Source organism: Phoca vitulina, unplaced genomic scaffold, assembly GCF_004348235.1.
Source record: "Phoca vitulina isolate PV1807 unplaced genomic scaffold, GSC_HSeal_1.0 scaffold24, whole genome shotgun sequence".
Taxonomy (NCBI): domain Eukaryota; kingdom Metazoa; phylum Chordata; class Mammalia; order Carnivora; family Phocidae; genus Phoca; species Phoca vitulina.
Window position 1 is genome coordinate 24093772 of NW_022589727.1, and position 26337 is coordinate 24120108.

The 26337-nt window shown below is 39.8% G+C and overlaps 1 protein-coding gene across 13 annotated transcripts in view; it reads right to left on the reverse strand.

The window, feature by feature from the left end:
• Nucleotides 1-26337, reverse strand: part of DLGAP1 (DLG associated protein 1) — a 905535-nt gene that overhangs the window by 40100 nt on the left and 839098 nt on the right. For 10 of the 13 annotated variants that reach the window (XM_032421262.1, XM_032421259.1, XM_032421260.1 and 7 more), the window contains 2 exons: nt 25181-25554; nt 14831-14922 (listed from right to left, as the gene is read on the reverse strand). In XM_032421262.1, coding sequence (XP_032277153.1) covers nt 14831-14922; nt 25181-25554 — 466 coding nt within the window. The remainder of the gene's footprint in view (nt 1-14830; nt 14923-25180; nt 25555-26337) is intronic. The other 3 variants (XM_032421264.1, XM_032421263.1, XM_032421272.1) reach the window with 1 other exon arrangement.

The following is a 26337-nucleotide window of genomic DNA, read 5'->3' on the forward strand; positions in this document are numbered from 1 at the left end:
GATACCACTTCATATCCACTAGGATGGTCATAATTTTTAAAAATGGAAAATAACAAGTGTTGGCCAAAATGTGGAGAAATTGGAACGCTCATATGCTGTTGGTGGGAATGTAAAATGGTATAGTTGCTGTGGAATATAATTTGGTGCTTCCTCAAAAAGGAATCCTAAACATAGAATTACCATATGACCCAGCAATTCTACTCCTAGGTAAATACCAAAAAGAATTAAAAACAGATGTTCAAACAAAAACTTGTACACAAATGTTTGTAGTAGCTGTATTCATAGTAGCCAAAAGAGAAAACATGGCCACTAAAAGATGAATGAATAAAGAATGTAATATAACCATATAATGGCTATTCAGCCATAAAAAGGAATGAAATACTGATACATGCTACAACATGGATGAACCTCAAACCGGACACAAAAGGCCACATATTGTATGATTCCATTTATAAGAAATAACCAATAGGCAAATCCATAAAGAGAGAAAACAGATTAGCAGTTTCAAAAGGCTGGGAGGAAGGGTAAACAGACAGTGACTTAACGGATATGGGATTTTTGTCTGAAGTGACAAAAATATTTTGGATCTAGATAGTGGTGATGGTTGTACAACATTGTGAATGACTTAATGCCACTGAATTGTACACGTAAAATGGTTAAAATGGTAAATTTTATTTTATATGTATTTTACCATAATTTAAAAAATCAGTCAAGGGGCACCTGGGTGGCTCAGTCAGTTAAGCCTTTGGCTCAGGTCATGATCCCAGAGTCCTGGGATCCAGCCCCGCATCGGGATCCCTGCTCAGCGGGGAGCCTGCTTCTCCCTCTCCCTCTCTCCCTGCTTGTGCTCTCACTCTCTCAAATAAATAAAATCTTTAAAAAAAAATCAATGCAATTCATCATATTTATAGTTTAAAATGAAAAAGCTTGTAATATCTCATTAGATATAAAAAAAAGCATTTGACAAAATCCAACATCCGTTCCTGATCATAATTCTCAACAAACTAGAAATAGAGAGGAACTTCCTCAATTCAATAAAGGGCATCTACAAAAAACATAAAGCTCACATAATACTTAATGGTGAAAGATTGAATATTTTTACAGAAGATCAGAAATAAGGCAAGGGTGACCATACTCATGATTTCTATTCAAAATTATATTGGAGGTTTTAGCCAGTGTAATAAAATAAGAAAAAGAATACATCCAGATGTAAAGAAATAAATCTCTCTTTTTTTGTAGATAACATGGTAGTCTAGAATATCACATGGACCCTACAAAAAAGACACTAAAACTAGTAGGCTAGTTTAGGAACATTACAGGATAGAAGATCAACACACAAAAATCAATGGTATTTCTATGACCTAACAATAGACGGTAAGTGAAGTAAAAATAAATACCATTTATAATATCAGGGACAAAAAGAAGTATCTATGGGCAAATCTGACAAAATATGTGCAAGACATTTACACTGTAAATTATATAATATTGCTAAATAAAAGAAGAGAGAGGGGCGCATGGGTGGCTGTTGTTTAAGCGTCCAACTCTTGGTTTTGGCTCAGGTTGTGATCTCAGGGTCGTGAGATTGAGCCCCGAGTCAGGCTCCCCACTCAGCGGGGAGTCTGCTTCTCTCCCTCTGCACCTCCCCCTGCTCACATGCTCTCTCTCTCTCTCAAATAAATAAATCTTTTAAAATAAATAACAAGTAAATGAATGAATGAATGAATGAATAAAGAGAGATAGTTAAGATGTGAAATCTCCTGGCAGTGATGTATACAATGCAGTCTCAATCAAAATCCGGTAGGTCTTTAATAGAAATTAACAACAAACTCTTTCTAAAACTCATTATGGAAAGGCAAAGGACCTAGAATTTCAAGAAAAAAAAAGCTTTGAAAAAAGGAGTTGGAGGACATACATTATCTAACTTCAAGATTTACTATAAAGCTGCAATAGTTAGAACAGTGTGGTATTGGCATGAAGATAGGCAATTAGATCTATGGAACAGCACAGAGAACACAAAAACAGATCCATATACATATATCAACAAATATTTTAAAAGGATATTCTATCTTTAAAAAATTCTAGAAAATGCAAACAAGTGGCAGCAAGTGGGGAAAGCCGTAGGGGAGAAGAAGTGGGAGGGCAAGAGGGGCTGACTATGAAGGGGTAAGCGGAGACATTTGGAGGTGATGGATGTGTTCTCTATTTTGATGGTGGTGATAGTTCCATTATATATATGTATTCATACATATATATGTATTTCTGATAAATATATATAAATTATCAAATTATATACTTTATATGTATAGTTTATTGTATGTCAGTTTCAATAAAGCTGTTAAAACAATAAGGGGATTTATTTTATTTTTAAAGATTTTATTTATTTGACAGAGAGAGACACAGTGAGAGAGGGAACACAAGCAGGGGGACTGGGAGAGGGAGAAGCAGGCTTCCCATGGAGCAGGGAGCCCGATGCGGGGCTTGATCCCAGGACCCTGGGATCATGACCCGAGCCGAAGGCAGACGCTTAATGACTGAGCCACCCAGGCGCCCCAACAATAAAGGGATTTAAAGAGGACAGGTATCTGTGCACTCAAGTGCCTCCCTCTGAGTGTAAAGTGGGTGCAGATTTTTTCAGAAGCTATTTGCAAATTGGTATGAAGAACATTAAAAAATATTTGAATTCTTAAACCCAGAAATGGAATAATCTGAAATGGCAAAAATACTTATTGCACAAAGATATTTATCACAGGGGCACCTGGGTGGCTCAGTCATTAAGCGTCTGCCTTTGGCTCAGGTCATGATCCCAGGGTCCTGGAATGGAGCCCCACATCAGGCTCCCTGCTCAGCAGGAGGCCTGCTTCTCCCTCTCCCACTCCCCCTGCTTGTGTTCCCTCTCTCGCTGTGTCTCTCTCTGTCAAATAAATAAAATCTTAAAAAAAATATTTATCACAATATTATACATCACTATTTTGATCATTCCCTTTTGATTTTTAGCGAAGTTGTACATGCACACAATTTTAAAGATTTTATTTTTTTAATTTTTTTATTAGACAGGGAGAGAGTACAAGCAAGGGGAGCGGCAGGCAGAGGGAGAGGGAGAAGAAGGCAGACGCTTAACCATCTGAGCCACCCAGGCTCCCCATGCACACAATTTTAAAATATCAAGTGGTTCTACAAGGCTGGCTATGAAAAATAGAAATTCCTGGTCTGCTGATGTAATAATTTTCTGTTCCACAGGCAGCCACTTTTAAATACTATTTCTAAATAACAAACATTGCTATTTGTTAACAATTTAGTTTTTGTCTTTAGGAAAGATGAACCTTTAGATTTCTCTCACCTCATCTTCATTCACTCCTTCTCTTCATTCTGTCTCCGTCTCCGTTCCCTGTCTCTGTGTCTGCCTGTGTGTCTGTCTGTCTGTCTGTCTCTCTCTCTCTCTCACACACACACATGCACTCTGGTCTGCTCCAGTATTTTTTTTCCATTCTCCTGATATAGTTACATTGTAAATTTGGATCAATATTTAGAACTTGCTTTTTATGACTATATTATTATGAGCAGGAAATAGTATATACAGCTGACTGTGTGTTATGGCCTCAGTTGTGCACTTCTCCCCCAACAAATTCAGATGCGGAAGTCCTAACCTCCAGTACCTCAGAATGTGACTGTTTTTGGAGACAGGGCTTTAAAGAGGTAATTAAAGTAAAATAAAGTCATATGAGTGGGCCCTAATCCAGTGTGACTGATAACCTTATAAGAAGTGGAAATTGGGACACAGACACAGAGGGGAAAAACACCTGAAGACACAGGGGGAAGACAGTTATCTACAAGCTAAAACCCGCAGAAGAAACCAACCCCACCAACACCTTGATCTTGGATTTCTAAGCTTCCAGAACTGTGAGGAAATAAATGTCTGCTGTTTCAGCTGCCCAGTCTGTGATGCTTTGCTATAGCAGCCCTAGCAAACTACTATGCCATATTATATTCTACTTTCTACCACATTTTTTCCTTTTTAAAAATTTGCCTGGCGCCTGGGTGGCTCAGTTGGTTAAGCAACTGCCTTCGGCTCAGGTCATGATCCTGGAGTCCCTGGACCGAGTCCCACATCGGGCTCCCTGCTCGGCAGGGAAGCTGCTTCTCCCTCTGACCCTCCCCCCTCTCATGTGCTCTCTCTCATTCTCTCTCTCTCAAATAAATAAATAAAATCTAAAAAAAAAAAAAAAATTTGCTTAATTTTTTATGTACTTAGCACTTACTCAATCCTCAGAATTCCCCCAGATGTGTAGTTTTCTGTGCATGCATTGAAACAAACACATAGGTATGCTACAGGTCTTCTTGAATTGATCTTTCACAGAGCTTCTGACCTGCTCCACCACAGCTGGTCCCTCCCTAGACCTGCTTCACAACTGTTGTCTGGAGATTTCTCAATCATCTTGAGGCCTCCCTTTCCCCCTTTCTTGGGTTGGATTACTTGTTTCCTGGATTACTTCTTTGCTTTTCCCCTTTTGTACTTTTTCTAGAAATTTCTTCAATTTATCTTCCAACTCTTCTATTGGGTTTTCCAGTGTTGCTATTCAGTTTTTAATTTCTAAGAGCACTTTTCTTTTTCTTTGCACCCCACCGCCTCCTCCCCTCCTCAGGGGGATAAGATATTCTGTAAGAGACTATATCAATTTTCTTTTCCTTTTTTTAAAAGATTTTATTTATTTGAGAGAGAGAGAGAGCATGAGCAGGGGAGAAGCAGAGGGAGAGGGACAAGCTGACTCCACACAGCACAGAGCCGCATGTGCAGCTGGATCCTATGACCCTGAGATCATGACCTGAGCCAAAATCTAAAGTCCAACACTTAACAGACTGAGCCACACAGACACCCCAACACTTAACAGACTGAGCCACACACACCCATTCTGTCATGGAGCTTTCCTTGCCCACCTTTCCCTTCTTTTCTCTTAAAAATAACTTTTTAATTTTCTGAATATTCCTTAAAACTTTTGGTTCTCTTTTTACAGCCCTGATCTGAGCTTGCTGATTGTTAGCTGTCTGCTCATGCTTGAAAGGCACAGTAAAAGCCTCTTCAGAAGTCTGTGCTGTAGGGAGGGGCTTATCCCCATGATCCTCAGTGTAGGTGATCTCACTGGGCTCTCACCTTGCAAAATCCCTGATGTCAGTGTGTCTTTGGTCAGTCCCCCCACAATAGATTGTTCCATACTTCTGCTTAGAGGGAATAAGCCTGGCTGCCAGGATTCTGGGAGCAGTGTGAGCATAAGAAGGCTCAGGGCAGGGTGGCTCAGCATTCTGTTTGTAAATTTTCACTTATCTTTTTATTTTCAGGCTCGTAATGGTGCCCTCAACTGTGCTGCTGTCCTCCATTTCTGAGACCCTTTGTTTTAGCAGCTGAACAAGAGAAACCTCCAGTTTTCAGCCAGAGTGGGGAAGGGCTGTCGCCGGGCTCTGCAGGTACAAAGAGTCCGTAGCTCCTTTGTCCCTACTTTTTAGAGCGCTCAATGCTGTCTGGCCCCATGCCTTTTGTGAATCTTGGGTTTTTGCATCACTGGCTTTAGATTCTGCTTTCCCTGGTCAGCTGAGTCAGCGATCACTTGTCTGTCTGCCTTCCAGCTTCCTAAATGTCACTGTTCTTTTTTTCTCTCCTGTTCTCTTCATCCTTGGCAGTTTATGCCCAAACAAGCAAAAAAATCATTTTACTGCCATTTAGTTTCAGAAGGTCTAAAGATGATGTATGTATTTTTTTTTTAATTTTATTTATTTATTTAATTGACAGAGAGAGAGAGAGAGACAGCAAGAGAGGGAACACAAGCAGGGGTACTGGGAGAGGAAGAAGCAGGCTTCCCGCTGAGCAGGGAGCCCGATGCGGGGCTCGATCCCAGGACTCTGGGATCATGACCTGAGCTGAAGGCAGTCACTTAACCAACTGAGCCACCCAGTTGCCCTGATGTATGTATTTTTTTCACTGTCTTTAACCAGAAGTCGATCTAGAAATAATGGAGATACTCAACAGTGGGAGACAGGGGAAGCAAATTATGATTCATACTTATTCTTGAATATTGTATAACCATCAAAAGAAATATTTGTTGTGAATTTTTAGTAATGAGAAAGCTTTTGTTATAACATTAGTTGATTTTATTTTATTTTTATTTAAAGTTTTGCTTTTTTTTCTTTAGTAATCTCTACACCCAACATAGGGCTCAAACTCATGACCCCAAGATCAAGAGTCACATGCTTTCCTGACTGAGCCAGCCAGGTATTCCAAATTATTACTAAATTTTATTTTATTTTTTTAAGATTTTATTTATTTATTAGAGAGAAAGAGGGAGAGAGAAATCACAAACAGGGGAGGAGGGGCAGAGGAGTGGGAGAGGGAGAAGACTCCCTGCTGAGCAGGGAGCCTGACCAGGACCCTGAGATCATGACCTGAGCTGAAGGCAGCCACCCAACCAACTAAACCACCCTGGCGCCCCACTAAATTTTATACATAGAACAATTTTAGTAACTTTTAAAATGTTTATGGAAAAAGTATGGGTAAAAAATATATCCCTTTATGAATTCATGGTTAATGAGTGAAATTATGGGGAATTTTACTTCTGTAATTTATAAATTTTCATAATGTATAAATAGTATCTTTTAAATCATTAATTAGATTTAATAATACATAATTATTATGGAAGAGATAGATAATACTTAAGATACACACATACACATACACAGTTTTTTCATTGTTCCAAAGCCCATCAGAGAGGTATAAACTGCCCACATGCTGCTTTATGTTTTCCTCCAAGTAAATTTACATACCACTTTTATAACGAAAATAAATATATTCTTCCTCTTTTTGTGTCCACTGTTAGAGTCTTAGAGTCACTAGTGGGATCATGTAAGAAAGTCTTTAAAAAAAAAAAAGCCTTGTATGAACCATGGTTAATATACAATTGTTACTTAGAAGGAAAGGGGAGATCCCTGGGAGCCTCTTAGCTTTCTCACCTTAGTAAATAGGAAGGATTGGTTTACTGGATTTGCTAATTATTAGCTCGAAAGACAAGGAGACCTCATGCAAATTCCTGGGGAGCAGTCAGAAGGATGAGAGAGAATGGGGACAGGATGCTAGGAGGCATTGGGATACAGAGCAGAGACAGAGCGGGAGGTGTTGGCAAGATTGCCCGGCTTTGCTTGAAATCAGTCAGTTCCGCATATCAACAAATACTGTATGCTGTGTGGATCCTATCCAACGGGCCACTAGCTGACCCTTGAAACAGGAATTGGGGAAAGACAGCTAATCTTTGATGGAGATGAGGAATTTCTTCACTAGCTTAAGAGAAACAGTCTTGTTGCATGCATTCGTTATCCCTGGTTTGGCGCTGCCATGGCATTTAAACCAGTGACCTTTAGACAGCATTCCTCAAGGCACGGTCCCCACCACAAGGTAGCCCTGGAGAAGGGATGTGGCACATCTGCTATGGATGACATTTTGAGGACATCATGGCCGTCTGCAAATACACCAGGGAGATTTTTAGAATACTCCATTTAGAGTCCTTTTTTTGGAGCAGATTGGTTACTTAGTACATTTTACTGATGAGTTATTAACTTATTCCTTTTGTTTTAATTTGTAGCACTGCAGAACACCTAGATTTAAAAGTCTACCCCTTCATAGACAAATCAGCCAGGTGGACTTTGGTGTGTTAGTTTTGGTTCCTAAATTGTGATGGATTCAGAAGGTGATAATGAGTTTCTTGGCCTCTTACAAAGTCTTAGTTAATCTTCCTCTCTTTGTATGATCTCTTTCTTTCCCTGGCTCTATTTCCTTTCTCTCACTTTTTGTTAGGTTACAGTTGTTTATCAGTCTGTCTATTTGGGGAAGGAAGAGATGGATCGTACTAGTCATTCAACCCGAAAACAACTTATCACTAGATAATTAAAAAAAAAAAATCCCTTAGCTGTCATTAGATAATCTCATTTGCCCAGTTTTGCTTTTTAAGATCCTATCTAAATGAATTACTACCAGCAGAATTGTAAGAAAAGAATCCTAATTAGAGACAGAAATTGTAAGTAATCCCTGTTTGACAATGGATTTCTTTTGGAGAGGTTGAAAACAATCATTAACATCCATTTAAATGCTTATTTACTTTACAGCAGTTAACTATAAAGTGACCTTTGAGGAAGGGTATGTTTTGAAAAATTAAGCAGGAAAATTGGGGTTGCCAGTCCTTTTGGGAGATGACTCTGAAATAAACCAAAGTACTGAGAAACTGACCATCCTACAAACTTCAGTAATTCATTAAATGTTCAACTTTTTCAAAACATGGTAAAAGTGGCTCATTCAAAATTTTGGGGTTGTTATTAGGTGTGTCCAAAGAATGCAGTATTTAGCATTCCTGTAGTTGGATACATGTTAGGGTGTTTATTTGATAAAACAGAATAGTTGACTGCAGGGGAAATGTTTAAAGCAAAATTTTAAAATTGAGATAATTTTCTTATTGTTTCAGGAAAGGTGGTATAATTGCTTTCTTGAGACTTTGCTCTTTAGAGAGATTCTACTTGGGTACATAATAGAATAGGAAACACTTTTACAGTGCTTCCTATATGTCAGGTATTTTTCTAAAAGTTTTATGTATATTACACCACACACCCTAAGACAACACTCTGAGGCTAACACTATTATCTACTACTCCTCTTTTTTTAATTAATAACTCTGTTTTTTAGAGCAGTTTTAGATTCACAACAAAGTCGAACAGAAAGTACAGTGATTTCTTATATACCCTTTGCCCCTCCTCTGCCCCCGTATCTCCCCTTCATCAACATCCCCCACCAGAGTGGTACATTTGTTACAATGCTGAACCTCTATTGACACATCAGTACTATCCAAAGTTGGTAGTTTAGGTTAGGGTTCCCTCTTGGGGGGGGTACATGCATCCACCATCGTAGTGGTGTAGTATGCAGAGTAGTTTCACGGGCCTAAAAATCCTCTTTGCTATGCCTAACATTCCTCTTCCTCTCTTGATCATTATTTTTACTATCTCAATAGTTTCTTTCTTTCTAGAATGTCATGTAGTTGGAATCCCACAGATTGGCTTCTTTTGCTTAGTAATATGCATTTAAGTTTCCTCCATGTCTTTTTGTGGCCAGATGGCTTATTTCTTTTTTAATGCTGAATAAAATTCCATTGTCTGGCTGTACCACAGCCTGTTTACTCATTCACTTACAGAGGATGTCTTGGTTGGTTCCAAGTTCTGCAATTATGAATAAAGCTGCTATCAATATCCGCGTGCAGGTTTTTGTGTGGACATACGTTTTCAACTCCTTTGGTAAATACCAAGGAGTTCGATTGCTGGATTGTATGGTAAGAGTATGTTTAGTTTTGTAAGAAATTGCCGAACTGTTTTCCGAAGTGGATGGACCATTTTGCATTCCCGCCAGCAATGAATGAGACTTAATGGTGCCTTACCAGCATTTGGTATTGTCAGTGTTTTGGATTTTGGCCATTCTAATACGTGAGTAGTGGTATTTCATTGTTGTTTTAATTTTCAATTCCCTAATGATATATGATGTGGAACATCTTTTTATATGCTTACTTGCCATTTATGTATCTTCTTTGGGGAGGTGTCTGTTAAGGTCTTTTGCCCATTTTTAAAATCAGGTTGTTTGCTTTCTTATTATTGAGTTTTAAGAGTTCTTTGTATATTTTGGATAGCAGCCCTTTATTAGATGTGTCTTTTGCAAGTATTTTCTCCCAATGTGTGGCTTGCCTTCTCATTCTCATGACGCTCTTTCACAGAGCAGAAGCTTTCAATTTTAATGAGGTCCAGAGTTTATCAATTACTTTTTTCATGGATTGTGTCTATATTTTGTATGTTATACCTATTGTATACTGTATTCTTACAATCAAGTAAGCTAAAGAAAAGAAAATGTTATTAAGAAAATCATCAGGAAGAGAAAATGCACTTAACAATACTACACTGTAAAAAATCTGCGTGTAAGTGGACCTGCACAGTTCAAACCTGTGTTGTTCAAGGGTCAACTGTGTTTCTTTTACTCTTTTTAATGGTTGCCCTAGAGTTTGCGCTATACATTCTACAACTCACCCAAGTCTGCTTTCAAATAACCCTATACCACTTCGGGAGTGTAAGTACCGTGTAGTTAAATAATCCTAATTCCTCCCTCCCATTCTTTGTATCATTGCTGTTATTCAGTCCATTTACATACAAGCAATTTGTGTTCAGATTGCCTTTGAATACAGACAAGTACATGTGACTTCAGACAGTACATCTGAATGTTAGCAGAATGGAGCAGAGAGGGTATGAGACTTGAAATGTGGAGCCTGGAGCTGCCTCCTAGTTTCAATACCAGGTTGCTCTGTAAGTCAGGGCAGGACTTCTCTGTGTGCCTGAGGGATAAGATGGTGTCTAAGGACCAGCCCAGGCTGCAGCCTTCTGGGGCTTCCCATTACCCTGAAGTCTGCAGTAGCAGAAGTGCTCTATCTGAGTTCTTAACAGGTTTCTGTTGCTTCCATATGTATGGAAAACAGGCTACATACACGTACCTGCTAAGCGCTCCATTGTGTTTTTGGAAAAGACTATGGAACAGGTTCCTGGAGCATTTTGACAAGTTTCAGATAGAGGTACCTAATCCTGACCCTGGAGGTTTGGAAGGGCTCATCAGCTATGTTCTCACTGATTTCTGGTTATTGACTAGTTAAGGAGTGGCAAGCATCTTAATTGTACATTAATGAGGACTTAATTACAATTAACTGATTCCATAGCAGCTAGTGATGATTAGCTTTTAAAGAAAGGCTGTTAGTTCCAAGTAGTTCCCATAGCCTTTCAGGCTGAAAAAGGATGGACTATAAGACACCTTTAGAACAGAGCTCTCTGCATCTCCAGATGTCTCCATCATTTGAACTTGAGGACAGAATGCATCCTCTGGATCAAGTCACTCATATGACTTAGGCCTCTTCTAAGGGGGGGGGGGGTCACAAACATTTCAGAGTGTAGGTGTGGACACTGGCATTCCAAGTCAGGCTTCTCTGTCTTATTAACTCTTTGGTTTTGGACAAGCTCTGTGTTTGAGTTGAGAGTTCTCACTGGTTTGTTGGGAAACTTATGAGATAAAAGACATGAAAAAAAAAAATGAGGAAAAAAAAGTCTTCATTCGGCCTTCACTTATTCTTTCTCAGATGCTCTTCTTCTTTAAAAAAAATTTTTTTGGGGGGCGCCTGAGTGGCTCAGTCGGTTAAGCGTCTGCCTTCGGCTCAGGTCATGATCCCAGGGTCCTGGGATCGAGCCCCACATCGGGCTCCCTGCTCAGCGGGAAGCCTGCTTCTCCCTCTCCCATTCCCCCTGCTTGTGTTCCTGCTCTGTGTCTCTCTGTCAAATAAATAAAATCTTTAAAAAAAATTAGATTTTATTTATTTATTTGACAGAGAGAGAGACAGTGAGAGAGGGAACACAAGCAGGGGAGTGGGAGAGGGAGAAGCAGCCGCCCGCCCCCCCAGCAGAGAGCCCAATGCGGGGCTCGATCCCAGGACCCTGGGATCATGACCTGAGCCGAAGGGAGACACTTAACAACTGAGCCACCCAGGTGATCCTATGCATGTGTTTTCTACAATTGTGCCACAGTTTTTGGAAATCCTGGGTTTTGTTTTTGTTTTCCAGTTTGTTTCTCTTCGCTTTTTAGTTTTGGGAATTTCTATTATTTTACCCTCAAGCTCAGAGATTCTTTGCTCAGCTGTGTCTAGTCTACTAATGAGCCCATCAAAGGCAGTCTTCCTTTCTGTTCCAGTGTTTTTGATCCCTAGCAAATCTTGTTTATCCTTTCTTAGAATTTCTGTCTCTGCTTCCATTTTCCATCTGTTCTTACATGCTGTCTACTATTTCCATCAAAGCACTTAGCATTATTAATCATGGTTTTAAAAAATTCCTGGTCTGATAATTCCAGTAGTCCTGCCATATCTGACTCTGGTTCTGATGCTTGTTCAGGCACTCTAAACTGTGCTTTTTACCTTTTAGTACGCTTTGTAAATTATTGTTGAAAAGTAGGCATGGGGGTGCCTGGGTGGCTCAGTCGGTTAAGCGTCTGCCTTCGGCTCAGGTCGTAATCCCGGGGCCCTGGGATCGAGTCCCGCATTGGGCTCTCTGCTCAGCGGGGAGCCTGCTTCTCCCTCACACTCTCCCTCTGTGCTTTCTCTCTCTCTCTCAAATAAATAAATAAAATCTTAAAAAAAGAAAAGTAGGCATGGTGTCCTGGGTAAAAGGAACTGTGGTGAAGCATTCTGATTGATTAGAAGATCTTTTGGTAAACCTGCACCCCAGGACCATGAACTTCAACAGTGCTTTTCAGTTTCTCTCCACCTTGTGTGGCTAGAGGGGGCAGGGGTCGGGTGTTCTGCTTCTTCCACATGTAAGGCCAGAGGGAGCTGGAGTTGGGTACTTCCCTTCCCCCAGGTAGTTTAGACTCTGATAAGACAACAGGTGAGGCTCTGGGGAAATAGTTTCTCTTGAGGGCAGATCTTGTTTAGAATGCTCTGGCATATTTCAAGATGGTTTCTCCTTTCTCTGCTGGAAGCACCAGGGGAGTTTTCTTTGATATTGACTGTGAGGACTTGGTGACCTCCTGGAGGTAACTCACAAAACTATGGAGATACCCCCTCTCCCCCATTACTGGGTCCCCCTGAAATATTTCACTCTCAGACTTGTCCTCACTGAGCCTCTAGCAGCTCGTCAGTGCAGTTTAGGTGTTCCTGCCCTGGCACTGCTTCCCACGGACGTTTTTGCTTGTGGGTTTCTACTCTGTTTTTTTCTGTGTCTGTATATCTGTCTCTCCAATTTTGGGGGCAGGGGTTTGCCCTGTGCTCTTACTTCTCTGACTGATTGTGGAAGAGTTGTTGATTTTTCAGTTTGTTACCTTTTTACTTTTTAGGACAGAGCGACAACTTCTAAATTCCTTGCATGCTGGACCAGAAACCACCTATTATCCCTCTTTTTACATGTAAGGAAACCAAGGCACAAAGCTATTTATTAACTTGATCAAGGGCCCCACCTGGCATGCGGTAGAGCCAGGATTTGAATCTAGGTGTCCTGGCTCAAGAGCCCGTGCTGTTAACCACCGCACCATTAAGGAAAACAAGCAGGTTGGGCCGGTGGGGAAAGGAAGAATATGTTTTCTTACCATGAGTCATTCATGTCTCCTATGTTAACATTTTCAAAAAATTTTCCAAAACACTTAAAGGAACAAGTATCAGAAGGGTTGGCTTGAAAATAATGATTACTAAAACTTAAGGTAGATACAGTGAGTAAATATTTTAGAGTAAAAAAAAAAATCACTCCTAAACATACCATCTTTACAGATTACATTTCAGTTTGTGTCCATCTTTATGGACTACATAGATATTCTGTATTCAGCTTTTTCACTTAACATTGTATCATGGCGATTTCTCCATGTTTCTGTATCTTCTTTACAAAATACATTTAATAGCTATTTATTCTACCTTGGTGATGTGCTAAAATTTATAAAAATATTCTCTTAATGTTTGACGTTTGGTAATTATTATTTTTCTTTTACAATGGTAGATAATGTCCTGCAATTGGTTTCCTTCCTTTGAGTAATTTCATTCATGATAGCTCCATGAATGTGTGTATTGGGTCGTTGGGTGTGGATACATATATAACTATTGCCAACTTTTGTCATATTAGTTTCCACAATGGTTGTGTCGATTTTCTGGGCTTCCAACATTGTATAATTTTATGAAATTATAGAAAATATTATATATACATATATTGAAAACCTCTTAGATACAAGTGCAGTGTCAATACCGGAAGGCTCTGATATTACACATCTTCTATAAACTGATGCATAACCTTTTTCCAGATACTCAGTTTATGTTGCATGTAACCTTGCATGTGGGAGGCAGTCTGTAGATATTTATTGGATGGATAGATAGATGGATGGATGGATGACCTCCAACTGATTCCTTCTAATCAACACACAGAAAGTGAGTGGGAAACTTGAGCTGATACTCTGATTTATAATATAGAGCTCTTTCTCCTACTTTAACTGCAGTTCTACTTCATTCACCAATATATATTGTATACTTAGTATGTGAAAACACAGTTCTAGAAGCTGGGGGTACTACTATCAATAAAACATAGTTCTACCCATCATGTACCTCACAGTTTTATTGAGAAACTCACATACCTCTCTAGATCAAGTTCTCATTCATAAAATGAATGTAGTGACTTCAGAAGTTCCTTCTAGTTTCTGAAACTCTAAACTTCCCAAGTCTAGATATTAAGACTCTAGAGTAGGATTATTTTAAAGAGCAATCTAAAGGAACTGGTGATTCAAGATAATGATAGATCTTTTCTTTTTTTCTTCCTTCCTTCCTTCCTTCCTCCCTTCCTTCCTTCCTTCCTTCCTTCCTTCCTTCCTTCCTTCCTTCCTTCCTTCCTTCCTTCCCTCTTCATCATTGAGTGCATACTAAACACCAGACACAATTAAGTGCTAGGAATAAAAATAGGAATAAGATAAGTCCTCTTCTCTTAAAAAGTCTACAGTCCAAAATGGGAAGGTTTTTTGAAGAATGGTTTGGCAACACAACAGTACTGCACACAGTGTTTATGTGTATGTGGATGTGATGTGCTTACTCTAATATTCTAGCAAAAACTTAAATTGAGTCGTTTCCAGTATTAAAGTAGAGGAGGGAATCAGCTAAATGCTTCCAAACTTAATGGAAAATATCACTGAATCTTGTAGGTTTATGTCAGGGGAAAATACTGGTACCATACTTGCCAATATCAAGACGAAAGAGGACAAATGCAAATGGACTCACCACTTCTCTTCTTCTACTTGCACTCCTACGGACTGGAACTTACTGGGTGCTTTATTTTCCCCTGTTTTGTCAGGCTCTTCAGCATCATCCACCTGAAGAAATAACCAAATAGGCAGAGGTGCCCAATTTTAGTCATCTTGCTTGAAAAACAAATGTCACATTTTATCAGAAACATCTGCAGTACTACTGGAATGTTTTGTGATTTGTAGTCCTCTTGTTCAATATTTGTGTATTGATGAAGGCCATCACTACACTGTTAGCATGTGCTTTGACTCTGCTGATCTTAGTAAAATGAAACTTTATTCACTCTTAAGATAAATGTCTATGATTGCTCCATAGATTTGTGAGTATGTTCTTACCTGTGAACACTATATTAGAAAGGAGCACTGCATGGAAATGGGTTCTTGGAAGTTTTGAATTTGCAGATAACAAAATACAAAAGAAGGAAGAAATTTCATTTATTGTAGTTAGAATTGTTGATATTGAGAGATTTAGATTTAACTTTTTAAGATAAACTATATAGTATCTTCATTTTTTTCCCCCTTAAACTAAGAAATCGACTTTGAATATCATGCCATGGTTCCTAAATAGCTATGTAGACTACAGCTCACATAGAAAATGTGTCTATATTTAAATGATAGCCTAGGGGCGCCTGGGTGGCTCAGTCGTTAAGCGTCATCTGCCTTCCACTCAGGTCATGATCCCAGGGTCCTGGGATCGAGCCCCGCATTGGGCTCCCTGCTCCACGGGAAGCCTGCTTCTCCCCGTCTCTCACTCCCCCTGCTTGTGTTCCCTCTCTCGCTGTGTCTCTTGCTGTCAAATAAATAAAATCTTTAAAATTTTATATATATATATATATATGTAAATGATAGCCTATGGGACAAACCTAAATTTGAAATAAATCTTATGACTGTGGAGAGCAATTAGATTTTTTCCTCTTTTTTCTGTGTATTAATAAATTATTTTTTCTAAAAATAAAAGCAATTTAATTAAGTTATATGAAATTAAAATACATAAATATAAAATGTAGAAAGATAAAGCCCCTTAAGAATCACTTTCAAACTTTGCAGCACATTTGTCCATCTATTAATATGAACCAGCTTGGTGCCCCTATTATTTGTTTTTTAAACTTTACCCTTCATTGTTCAGAATCCTAAAATCACTATATAGTGAATTTTGTATGGCTTGGAACAGCCTTCTTTACCCTGAACATATTTTAAAAGTATTTACTCTTATGCTGTCATTTTTCTTTTCCATATTTAGTTCCTAAATCCACTGTCCTGAAATGTTTGTGCTTAAGAAACAAAGTAGAGATTTAACATTTTTTTTCCTACATGGATCATCAATTGATCTGGCTCCTTTTATCAACTAATTCAATTTTTTTTAATTTGAGATGCCAACTTTATGTTCTACCAAACTTCACCCATACATTCCCATGTATATAGCCTTGTTTTTGGTCTACTGATCTTCTGGTCTTATTACTCCTCCCATTTTTTTTCCTAATCTAATTTTTTTTTTTAAGATTTTATTTATTTATTTGACAGAGAGAGACACAGCAAGAGAGGGAACAGCAGACTCCCCACGGAGCAGGGAGCCTGATGCGGGGCTCAATCCCAGGACCCTGGGATCATGACCTGAGCTGAAGGCAGACGCTTAACGACTGAGCCACCCAGGTGCCCCCCAATCTAATTTTTAATAAATCTTGGTATTTTCTATGGCATGACTCCTCCTGTAATTCTTTTTTTAATGTAATTTTTTAAATTCCTGGGTTAAATAAATGTTAAATAAATTTAACATCAAATTGTCAAATCTCTCCTTCCAGCTTCTACCTAGTGATAAAACTCACATTGGAATTTTTATTAGTGTTTCTTTCAATTTATTAATTTAATTCAATGTATAACTTTTGAGAGAATTGCTATCTTTATACTATGGAGTATTCCTGTGCAGGAATATTGAATTGAATAGTTTTCCACTTTCACATCTCTTATGTTTTATTTAAAGGAAAGTTTTTAGATTGTTTCCAAATAGGTGTTATATATTCTTTGTGAAGCTCAGTCCTGTTACAGTTTTTGTTACTAATGTGAATGGGCTTGTTTTGCTCCATTACATTTTCTATGTATTAATAATATACAGAGGGGAGTGCCTGGGTGGCTTGGTTGGTTAAGCAACTGCCTTTGGCTCAGGTCATGATCCTGGAGTCCCAGGATCCAGTCCGCACCGGGCTTCCTGCTCAGCGGGGAGCCCGCTTCTCCTTCTGATCCTACCCCCTCTCATGCCCATTCTCCCTCTCTCAAATAAATATATAAAATCTTAAAAAAAAAAAAAATACACAGGGGGTGCCTGCGTGGCTCAGTCGTTAAGCATCTGCCTTCGGCTCAGGTCATGATCCCAGGGTCCTGGGATTGAGCCCCACGTCGGGTTCCCTGCTCAGCGGGAAGCCTGCTTCTCCCTCTCCCACTCCCCCTGCTTGTGTTCCCTCTCTCTCTGTGTGTCTCTCTCTGTCAAATTAATAAATAAAATCTTGAAAAAAATTATATACAGAAACATTACTGATATCTCTGTATTTATATTGTATTCTTTCACTCTAGTGAATCCTAATAATTTTTCAGTGGTTTCCATTAGATTTTCTAAGAGGACATGCATATTATCCACAAATAAAAGCAATTTTACTCTTTCTTTGGAATGTTTAGACCACATGTCACTTTCTTGCTTTGTGTATTGGCTAATGAGGGCAAATAGTACGGAACAAATCTGTGAAAATAGGCACCTATATCTAGCTTCTGAATCTAATTGGAATGTCTCTACCATTTCACTTTTAAATATGTTTAATTAGGTTTCTTATAGATGTCTTATATCATGTTAATATCATGTTAATAGTTGGAATGCCTTCTGAATTTTATTCAATACTATATTTCTTTTTTTTTAGACTTTATCTTTATTTATTTGCCAGAGATAGAGCAAGAGTGAGAGAGAGCACACAAGGAGGGGGAGCAGCAGGTAGAGGGAGAAGGAGGCTCCCCACCCCAGGACCCTGGGATCATGACCTGAGCCAAAGGCAGACACTTAACCGACTAAGCCACCCAGGCATCCCTCAATAATATATTTCGTAGCATGCATCTTGATATCATATTTTCCCCCCTACAGCTAAAATAACTTTGAATTTCTGTAACATGCACTATTTGGTAATGACATATTATTTTATTTTTATTTTTATTTTTATTTTTTTTTAAGATTTTTTATTTATTCATTTGAGACACAGAGATACAGAGAGAGAAAGAGCATGAGCAGGGGGAGAGCAGAGGGATAGGGAGAAGCAGGCTCCCTGCTGAGCCAGGAGCCTGATGTGGGGCTCAATCCCAGCCGAAGGCAGACGCTTAACCATCTGAGCCACCCAGGCGCCCCTATTTTTATTTATTTTTATTTATTTATTTAAAGATTTTATTTATTTATTTGACAGAGACACCGTGAGAGAGGGAACACAAGGAGGGGGAGTGGGAGAGGGAGAAGCAGGCTTCCCGCGGAGCAGGGAGCCTGATGTGGGGCTCCATCCCAGGACTCTGGGATCATGACCTGAGCCAATGGCAGATACTTAACCAACAGAGCCACCCAGGTGTCCCTCCCAGATTTTATACTTCCTCCTACATTAGTATTACTAATTTACATGTATGTCTATTTTATTTTGACCTTAAAATTTACCAGCATAAAATTGTCACAAGAATTTTTTTATAATTTTAAAAAAGGCTTTCTCATTTCTAATATCATTGATTTGTGTTTTCCCTCTCAATCAGACTTATTATTTATTTGTTTTTCCCCAAGAACCAATTTTGGTTTAATGTATCAATTCTACTTTAGTTTTTTTTGCTGTTGCTCTGTTTTTGTCTTCCAATGCATTTATCTCTACTTTCATCATTAATAATTCCTTTCAATTTATTGTTCGTTTATAGTTTTTTGAATTGGATGTTTTGTTTATATTGTAATATTTCTTGCTTAACTATGAAAGAACTTAGGGCTATGAATTCTTCTGAGATCACAGCTAGGGCCACAGCCCATAGTGATGATTTATAGGATTCTCGTCATTTATTTCACAATAATCTTGAATTTCCTCCTTCATCCAAATGTTATTTAGAATATTTTTTAATATTTTTAGATGGTAAGCTTTTGTTATTTGCTTAGCATTAATTTCTAGTTTTAATGTGTAATGGTTGGAAACCATGACTGTAATATCTCTTTTTGGAATCCATTAAAATTATCTCAGGAGTTTTGACTTGAGATAAGTCCCCCTAAAAAATCTCTTCCTGAATATGCACTGATTCTGATTTCAAGGACATCAAAATAAAGTTTACAAAGTCTGAATGTACTGAGTACTGTTACAGAAAAAACTATTCATGACACTTGTTAAAGAATTGGCAAGGTACACTTTATTCAGGGGGATTATTGTGATAGACATAGGGACCACAGCGGGCTTGGGCTCAACTCCAAATGCAACAGGAAAAAGTAGGAATTTACAGCCAAGGGAGCAGGGTGGGAGGGTGTCAGTGGGTAGAAAATTACAGAGAGGAGACAATCAGGGATAAGAGGGGACCTCAAAGGGTCCTTGCTGAAGGCAGGCCAGGGTGATCAGGCACATCAGCTGGGGGATGATGGAGGATGGGGAACATGATCAGATGAGGAACGTGACCAGACACCAGTCCTGGGGCATTCTGGCTAAACCGACTTAGATTCTCACTAAAATTGGGTGATGCAAACATGGACACACAAGTACAAAAGTCAAGGCCCAGTCAGGAAGAGAACTCAGAGCAGCCTGACTAGAGTCAGACCAAGGAGAGGCTCGTTATCAATACCACCTCTATGGCTTTACTTCATTGGTTTAAGTCCATTGATTATGAATCAGGGATGATGTGACTTTTTTATTTCTCAAGGTCCTCTTTTAATTAATAGTAACAACTCACTTGGTTTGTATCATTCTCTGAAATAGTTCACTCAACTTGGCAGTGGGACTCATCTCTTCACATGGGTCATAACATGTATTTCTGTACACTCGGATAGGCATTAAAGGAAACAGATAAGTAAATCTTAGGAGTGCAATCTCAGATAACTTAGTTTTCTTTTCTTTTTAATTCAAAGAATGAGAAAGCAACCACATCTTATGTAATGTGAAGATCAAGCTTAAAGCTCTTTTGGGTTGTTCTACAACATGAGTTCAATGATCATGGAGGGAAGTCACAATCTAATATCTGGAGGTGGAGAGGTTAAGGTCTAAAGCTACATGAAACTCATCTGTACTTGAAAAAAAATGACACTTGAGAGACTAAAAGATGGTGTAACCCCCTGCTACCTTCGGGGAAGGGAGTAGGAGTCAGAAGTAGAAAGATGGGGGCATTTCATATTTTGTTCTGTATCCTTTCATACTGTATGAATCCTTTACGACAATACCGTATGCATATACTACTTATTTTGTAATTTTAAGAAAAACAAATTAACCTTAACGTGACCCTTGACTTTTTAGAAAGACATACAACTTTGCTCTAAATCCGAAGCAACCAGTTACCCTCTCCCCGACCCTCCCAGCACTAGACCACCAGAAAAAGCACCAGATAAAGTAGTTGACTTGAATTTTGGACCATATTATAAACAATACATACTTCAAGATATTCTAGAATCATACTTAGTGCCATGAAATGTTCCCACTAGAATGCCAACTAAGTATTCTAAGACTTAAGAGTTAAGTGAACTAAGACTACAAATTCACCCTAGCCATCTCAAGCTTTTTAATACACATGCTTATGGTTTATTTATTTATTGGACAAAGTGACTTTTTCTGGTGACTTACTTATTGTCTAGCAGCTCCAGGCCCATATTTTATACCCATTTGCTCTGTGGCACTGGGGCCAGGACTCTGCAAACTACATTTCCCAGGCTTTGTTGCTGGCCAGCTTCCAGTTATATTCTAACAAAGGAAGGTGGGAGGAGGGAAGGGACTTTCTTTCTGTTTCCACCTTCTGTGGGCATTGCTCCAGCATACAAGGGCAGCTGTGCTCTAGCTTCTAGCCCTCTTGACCCATGCACCGATGTGCTGCTCCCTTGGACATCCCAGCACCAGCTGACCACACCCGCTGTGGTGGTCCGAGGCTGGCTGTACTGGGGACTCTCCCCTGAGCATCTCAATTCTGGGAACCCCACCTTTCCCTTTTTGCTGCCTTAGTCCTAGAAGTGGTAATGGCTCAGTGCATCGCGTTATTGCTCTCTCAACCTTCCCATACCTGTAGAACCAACATTGTGTATCAAACTGTCTCTGTTTGAGAACTGAGCATGGTTTCTATTTTCCTGAATGGGATTCTAACTGGTTCCATGTGGCTACACTCATGTCAATGAAAAAGGCTTAGAGTGTCAGCCAAAGTAGGATGTTGTAGCTTTACAATATGGGGTAGTAGCAAAATTACCCAATGAAACTTAACCCAATGACGCATGATAGGTATTTCCCTTAAGAACCATGATCCTCAATGCATAGAGAAAGGGAGAAAGAAAGGATGCATGGGTCTCAAGGACAAGGATGGAGGACATTGCATTCTGTGGATGGAGGACCTTGTACTCTGAGTTCGAGCCCCACCCCACCTATCTAAACCTATAGCTGCTTTGCATCAAAGCGTTTATCTTCCAAGCTTTAGTCTTTGTATGTAAATTTATCTTTGTGACAAAAATGCACAAATGTCACCACTCTTACATAGTATATTTAAATTTGTGAAGTGACTTTCAGAATGTTTCAAGAAATTGCATAGTAATTTTATCTCTGTCTTGAACAAAATTAAGAAAACCCTTAGCAGATAAAATTTCAGCAAGTTTGGGGTGCCTGGATGGCTCAGTTGGTTAAGCGACTGCCTTCGGCTCAGGTCATGATCCTGGAGCCCCGGGATCGAGTCCCACATCGGGCTCCCTGCTCAGCAGGGAGTCTGCTTCTCCCTCTGACCCTCCTCCCTCTCGTGCTCTCTCTCATTCTCTCTCTCGCAAATAAAAAAAAAAAAAAAAAAAAATTTCAGCAAGTTTGGCTATGATTTTAAAGGAAGGTAATAATAATAACTAGATTTAATATTTAGTGAGCCCACTACACTTAGAACTTTACATATATTCTATCAGTCAATTTTTAAAAAAGATTTTATTTATTTATTTGAGAAAGAGAGAGAGAGAGAGAAAATGAGCAGGGGTGGGGGAGGCACAGGGAGCGGGAGAAGCAACTCCCTGCTGAGCAGGGAGCCCAAATGTGGGGCTTGATCCCAGGACCTTGAGATCACGAACTGAGCAGAAGGCAGATGCCTAACCGACTGAGCTACCCAGGTATCCCATGTATCAGCCCATTTTTACTACAACCTATAATAAAATACCCTGTGGAATAGTGACTGTTACTGTAAATTTCCAGATGAGGAAACTAGAACCATTAAGTAATTAGCCTAAACTCACACAGGTTGTAGAGTAAATGATTGTAATGTTAGCTGTTAGGCATAGATTAAATTAAAAATGTTGGGTAAGGTTTGGAAACTCTGACCCTAAAGAGGTAAAGGGTGGGAAAGAGTTCAAGATCCTAGTGTTATATATTTTGGGGATTAGGATTTAAATTGGGTTACAGTGTAATGAAATTTGATGACTGTTTTGCATTTTGAATTTTTACTTATTATTCTCCATCAAAGAAGTGGTATAGCATGGTCACATTAAGCACCAAGGTACAGTCTAGGCTGTCAATGTAGGATGTGTGGCCTTGGGCAAGTTATCAACCTCTCTGTGTTCTCATCTATAGGGTAGAGATAATCGTACCACCTATGCCATAGGGTTGTTGTAGGGGCTAAATGAAACAACCACATAAAGTACTCAGTCCTTCCAGATAGTTTTTATAGTAGTGAACAGTGATTGAAGGAAGAGTTAGAGCAATTTTTCCACTCACTAAAATATTCAGATATTTAAGTGGCGGGATGGTGTCTGAAACAAAACTTTCTCCCCAACATTACATGTGGATTTCAGAGTAGTTCCATCTGACTGGGTGAAAATGACAATAATGTAAGGTGGATTTCATGTATATGAATGCTTTATTCTGAGTAAGAATTTTTTGGAGAAGAGGCGTCTGGCTGGCTTGGTAGAGCTTGTGACTCTTGATCTCCGGGTTGTAAGTTCAAACCCCACATTGGGTGTAGAGATTATTCAAAAAAAAAAAGAAAAAAGAATTCTTTGGAGAAGAACCTATGAGATCAACCGGCAGACCTGGGAGGTGATTAAGATGGATATATAGAAGCTTTTAAATAAAATGAACAGTAAGACTGACAAACAACTATCTTTAAAATATGCTATTATTAAGAGCAAAAAGGCAAGATATAGAATAGGGTGAGGTATATGCTAACATCTGGGTGAAAAAAGGGGAATAAGTTAAAATATATATTTGCTTGAATATGCACAAAGTATCTCTGTACGGAGATGCAAATGTTGGTTATATTAATTTTCTCCGGCAAGGAGAACTGACAGGCTATTAAATAAGAATGGGAGGGAGACTAGTCACTGAACACCTTTTTGTAACTTTCGAATTTTGAGACAGAGGAATATTTATCTATTGAAAAATAATGTAAAATAAAGAAAAAACTTAACTGAACATTAAGGAAGTAGAAGTAAACTAACATGGCCCTGTGCCAGCTATGGGCCAGATAAGGAAAGTAGATTTTTTTTTTTTTTATCATGGGTAATATATACATGACATAAAATTCTTCATCTTAACCTCTTCTAAGTGTATAGTTCCAGCCAGTATTGAGTACATTCGCAATACTGTGCTACCATCACCATCATCCACGTCCAGAATTTTTTCATCATCCCAAATTGAAATTCTGTACCCCCATAGGAAGCTGGAATCACGAACTGAGCAGAAGGCAGATGCCTAACTCAATCTCAAAATAGTTCTGTGAGGGATAGTTAAGGAAACAGGCTCAGGAAGATGGCGTCATTTACCTGGACAGCACAGAGAACCGGCCTCTGCTCTTCCCTACTCCTCCAAATCCCTTGGGCAGTTGGGAGAGCAGTTAGCTTCTAGGGGGAGGTGGGAGTGGGCATGGGGGTGGAGGCTGGCTTTGTGCATGTGCCTCCTGCTGTGTCTTCTAGTACCAGGCACCAGTGCCACAAGTTCTGTTAGGAAACTTGACAGCTTGTGCTATGGTAACCTGTAGGTTATATATGTATAAAATAAAACCATCTGGGGGCGCCTGGGTGCTCAGTCATTAAGAGTCTGCCTTCGGCTCGGGTCATGATCCCAGGTCCTGGGATCGAGCCCCGCATCAGGCTCCCTGCTCAGCGGGAAGCCTGCTTCTTCCTCTCCCACTCCCCCTGCTTGTGTCTCTCTCTGTCAAATAAAAAAAAAAGATTAAAAATAAATAAATAAAACCATCTGACTCATTGCTACTAGACAAAATTTAATTGCCCTTTAGAAGTGCACTGTGCAGAATGCACTGTGAAAATACATCATCGTTGTGAAAACCTACCCCACGCCTGGCTTTTAGATGTGCCTTAGAGTTGGTTCATTGTGAATAGATTTATTGGCTGCCACGTCAGGAAGTTATTATTCAAAGGGCACCTGCATGATATGGCACAACAAAAAAGGGAGAAAGGCATGACTCTTCTCCACTGAGAGAAGGAAATTTCTAGCAGGGTAAGCCAAGCTGAACAGATGTGAAAAACAAGAATCAGTTTGATCTTATCTTTGAGCAGCAGAAAACACTGGGCTGAACTGAGAAGCCTGCTGAATTATCTACCATTTTTTGAAATGCATGATTAAATAACCAACAATTATGCTGAAACTACTGCACATTCTTTGCTCATGAAGCTGTGATGTGAGTGATTGCTTTCTACACTACCAGTCACTTTGGTCTTGCTCCCCCTCACTCCCACGTGTATGAGAAGTGATTCACATTTTTGTTCTCAGATGGTTACTCAGTAGTGTCGAACATACTATAACACAGCTCAGTAACCCAGGTTATTCTTGGATGTCCACTCCTTTTTTGAGAATCAAAATGTGCATCAGGAATTGAGGGCACTTTGTGCGTGATTGTATTCATGTTTGTTTAGCTATCCCAATGCTTTGAGTCACACATTCAGTTTAGAGGGCAAAAATAGCAGCCTCTAATAATGCCTACAGACACAATCTCTTCATAATTTTTAAGTCACATTCAACAACGTAGGAATTCCAGCGCCAATCATTTGAAAATCTGGTCCCCCACATGGCCCTATCACCCAAAATGGCCAGATGGCAAATCTTCTGGAAAAATAAAAGTGCTTAATTTCTTGAGTTTTGGGGTCCCTATTTCAAAGGACAGAAAGGGAGGCTGTTACCTGTATCCCAATAGAGAGACATCGATTTTTCTTAAAGTGATCCTTCTTCCTGTCCTCTGTAGTGACAGTGGCTATGGTGGTCGTGGTAGTGACAGCGGCAGGGTTGTTGCTCATGTGTTGACTCGCAGGGCCGTGGATCTGGGCATTCGCAGCTTCAATGGCGGCTGTCAGAGCCTTCATACTGTCCAGGCTCTCCGTGGAGTTGCTCAGTCCAGACTGGCTGATAATATCTCCTCGCTGGCCCTGTCCATCCATGTAGGCATCCTGGGCAGACTCTGTGCTACTCTGGGCTGTGATAGAAATGAAAGGTTTCGTGGTAGTTCTGGGTGGGACTGGAGGTGGTGTCTTCTTATATGTTGTAATGCAAGATGACACTGGAAGACAGTGAAAACAGAGACACTGTGATTTCTGTGTGGGTTTCAATTTCTGTATTGTAACTAACATCCACTGGAAATCAGGGCACATGAAACACAAAAAGACACTGAGCATGAAAACAAGCCCGTTGATAGAGTAAGTGAGATCCCTGCTTCGGGGGGATAGTTGAGCCTCCTACGAGGGGACGCTCCCACAAGACTGAGGGGAAAAAAGACCGGAAAACACCACCCTCTGAGATGGACGTTTCTGAAATGGAAGTTAATATGAATTAACATAAGATAGCCATCTGTAGAAATCTTCCCAGGCAGCAGTACACCCTGAGAGAGAATGTATATACATGTAGATAAGCCCAGCGTAGTCTCTGCCTGCTCAGGAAAATACGAAATATAGCTAATGTTAAACAACATAACTCACTGGAGAAGATTGCAGTGGTGGAAAGAAAGCAAAGAGGTTGTGAGCAAGTGTGGTCTGATCCTAACCACAGTGGGAAGTGCCGGGGGGTGGGCACGGCGGCGCACAGAGCTGTCCCAGCTTCCTGGGCTGTTTCTTCCTTTCTTTCTCCTTCCCTCCCATCCCTCCCTCTCTTCCTTCCTGTCTTTGTCTCCCACCCTTCCCTGCGCCCTTCCCCCTCCCCCCTCTTCCTTCCTTCCTTTTTTCCTTCCTTCCTTCCTTCCTTCCCTCCTTCCCTCCTCCTCTTCTTCCCTCCTCTTCTCCTTCCCTCCCCCTCTCCTTCCCACCTTCCTTCCTCCGGATAGATGCTCACTATATAAACTTCTTTTCTG